Source organism: Brassica oleracea, chromosome C3, assembly GCF_000695525.1.
Source record: "Brassica oleracea var. oleracea cultivar TO1000 chromosome C3, BOL, whole genome shotgun sequence".
In the NCBI taxonomy this organism is placed as follows: domain Eukaryota; kingdom Viridiplantae; phylum Streptophyta; class Magnoliopsida; order Brassicales; family Brassicaceae; genus Brassica; species Brassica oleracea.
Window position 1 is genome coordinate 38,492,769 of NC_027750.1, and position 3,232 is coordinate 38,496,000.

The window sequence follows — 3,232 nt, forward strand, 5'->3', positions numbered from 1 at the left end:
GATAACTAGTATGATTTTTCCCTTGAAAAATAAAAGAATCTGGCTTTTTATTTGACTGAAGAATCTGTCTAGTAATGATGATTGTTAGAGTGCAAGAATTTGGTATAAAAGATAACGATGCCATATCCTTTTAAGGGGTTATTCCATGGATATCCACAAAATGAAAACGGATAGTTTCGACAAAAATGCAATCTCTTGAATTTTTTTTTTCTTGAAGAGCCAAAGTTGTAAGAGTTATTTGACTCGTTACAAAGTCATTCTTACTTCTTGTTTTGCACGTTGTCGAGCGATTTGCTGTTTCTCCCTTTTAGTTGCTGCTCAATTGCTCATATGTTCCTTGTATACTGCGTCACGAGACTTGTAGGCTTAGGTTTTGATTTTACATTCTATTTTCCATATAACCTTTTTCAAGAGATTGCCATGAAGAGCTGATAACATCTTGAACCAAATTGACTGATATATCAATGTATTTGTATCCAAATCTAAATCAAAATGAGATTGTTTTTTTTCTAAAAAGTCTCAAGTAACTGAAACATATGTAAAGCCCAAATAACTAAAACACAAAACCTCATGAAGCAAAGAAACAAAACTTCTTCAAGCCCAAACAGCTAAAAGGGACATCAAACCAGCACCAAGAACAAGAGAAAAACTACAAGCCAATTGTATTTTCATACTACTTTGAGCTTTGTGGTTCATAAAAAGTGGAGCTACCAAATCAACAAGTGCCATATAAATTAAGATTCCAGCCGCTGCAGCGTTAAGAAAACCAGACACTTTTAGTGCCATTGGGCTATTCTCATTGTAAATCTCAGCAACTCCAATACCAATTCCAATCCCTGCTGGTGCCGTGAGTGCGAAGAATAACACCATAATCCAAATTTTCTTAACTCCAAACTTTGCCTGCACAAAAACACAATGTTAATGCTTATCAGCCAGTCATAAAAACATAAATATGACAGAAAGAAAAAGAGAATTTAAAATTACCTCAGAGATGCAACCACCAAGACCAAAACCTTCAAAGAGCTGATGGAAAGTGATTGCTGCCAAGAGAGGCTTTATTGTGCTTACACTCGGAGATACTCCCAGAGATATCCCTATTAACACTGAGTGAACCACAATCCCCAACTCTAATATCTAATAACACCATGAGAAAAACAAAACAACATGTGTTTAGTACTACTTGATTGCTTTAGCAATTGTGTTTGTCTAGAACTCGATTTTAATGATTGTATTTACCTGTGTTACGATTCTTTTCCTCAGATCATCTTGAGGAACCAGAAAAGAGCCATGAGAATGTCCTTGTGAGGCATGAGTATGAGCAGAGCCAATATGAGAATGCTCCTCCTTATCTCCACCAGTACTCACCGGCAAGGTCTTCTTCTCCAACCGAGACCTGTTCAAGCACCCTGAAGCAAAAGACTCAATCAACATGGTCAAGATCGCTCCACCCATAGCGACTAGTCCCGTCATAGGAAAATCTCCCCACGGGGGCTCTTCTCCAAGGCACGGACTCGTGAGACTCTCGGTGGCATCTGGAAGGATGTGGACGAAACCAGTGGCTAAGATTACTCCTGCGGCGAATGCCTTCACAAACATGAAGAAGTTGCTCTCTGACTTGAGACCGAAGATAGGTAAACATACTCCGAATACCCCGGCGACTAAGATGGAGAAGAAGGCTCCGATCTTGTACTTCAGAACCGTTGCCTTCTCCGCAGCGGAGGTTCTTCCATTGGAGCCACCACATTCGTTTTCTACCTCCGTGGCTGAGACAAGAAGAGGTAGAGTAACCAACAAGAAAACGAAAGCTAAATTTAGGGTTTTTGAGAAGCAGCCCATCTTTGGCACTTGATGTACACGTTAGGGTTTTGACTTTTTTTTCTCTTCCTTTGTGGGTTTGTAACAGTGAACAACTCACGCTGCTTATTTATAAAAGATTTTTGTTTACAGAGGTTTATCTGAGGTATAGAATTTGTTTGATAGGTTAGAGATATTAGGCCCTAAAGATGAGAGAATGTGTGTAATCTTGAAGAGACAATGTCGATATGAACATAATTAACAATGTTGTTTTCAAATTTTATTTGGAAAAGTTTTCTGTTGAGACTAGAAGCTATTATTCGGAGATGACGACATATTTAGTGTATAAATGTCGTTATTACTTATTAGTTTCTGGTCAAAAAAGGAAAATGTCGTTATTAAATTATTAGTTACTGGTAAAAAAATGGAAAAGACATAGCATAACTTAGGCGTGTTGTAATTAAACTTAACGATTTAGAACTGTAAGTATCTGTATATTATTAATGAATAAATTTTTCTTTTATATAGAGGTTACAATAGAGATAAATAGAAATAAAATAATAGGAAAGTTTACAAATCATAAACATAAACGAATTAGGAAATATGCAAGTTGTAGCCGCCTCTCTCTCCTCTCCAAGTCTCGCGGCCGCCTCTCTCTCTCTAGGGTTGTGCCGTCTCTCTCTCTAAGTATATGGACCGGTTATGGACCGGGCCGGTTATGGACATCCACCAATTGATTTATAACACTCCCCGTTGGATGCCATAACCATACAGGGATTTTAATACGCTTAATGTTGTCTCATTAAAACCTTATCAGGAAAACCCAGTGGGACAAAACCATGATGAAGGAAAAAGAGTACAACACGTACTATTCCCCCTGATGTGAATCTTAGTGGAGGTCCTTAAGCCTACGCATCCCAATCTGATGTGTGAGCTTCCTTAACGTGCAGTTAGGAAATGCCTTGGTGAATAGGTCAGTTGAATTGTCACTAGATCGTACTTGGACGACCTGGACCTCACCGGCTTTCTGAAGCTCGTGAGTAAAGAAGAACTTAGGCAATATGTGCTTCGTCCTATCACCTTTTATGTAACCGTCCTTGAGCTGAGCAATGCACGCAGCGTTGTCCTCATACATCACGGTTGGCTTTTTGCACTCGGCCATCCCGCAATCAGCTCGGACATATTGGGTCATCGACCTCAACCAAACACACTCGCGGCTGGCCTCATGTATGGCTAAGATTTCCGAGTGATTAGATAAAGTGGCCGTGATGGTTTGTTTCATGGAACGCCAAGATATGGCCGTACCTCCATGTGTAAAGACATATTATGTCTGTGATCGAGCTTGATGTGGATCTGATAAATAATCAGCATCAGCAAAGCCAACTAAACCATATTTGTTATGGTTAGTATAATATAGACCCAAGTCTTTCGTTCCTTG

The 3,232-nt window shown here is 39.3% G+C and overlaps 1 protein-coding gene across 1 annotated transcript; it reads right to left on the bottom strand.

Annotated features, from left to right (window-relative positions):
• Positions 1-594: 594 nt before the first annotated feature.
• On the bottom strand, positions 595-1,836 carry LOC106334135 (probable zinc transporter 12). Its single transcript, XM_013772472.1, has 3 exons — positions 1,237-1,836; positions 985-1,134; positions 595-900 (listed from the first exon to the last, which is right to left on the bottom strand). Exons 1-3 carry the CDS (start codon positions 1,834-1,836, stop codon positions 595-597), a joined length of 1,056 nt encoding a protein of 351 aa, XP_013627926.1.
• Between the last annotated feature and the right edge of the window lie 1,396 nt (positions 1,837-3,232).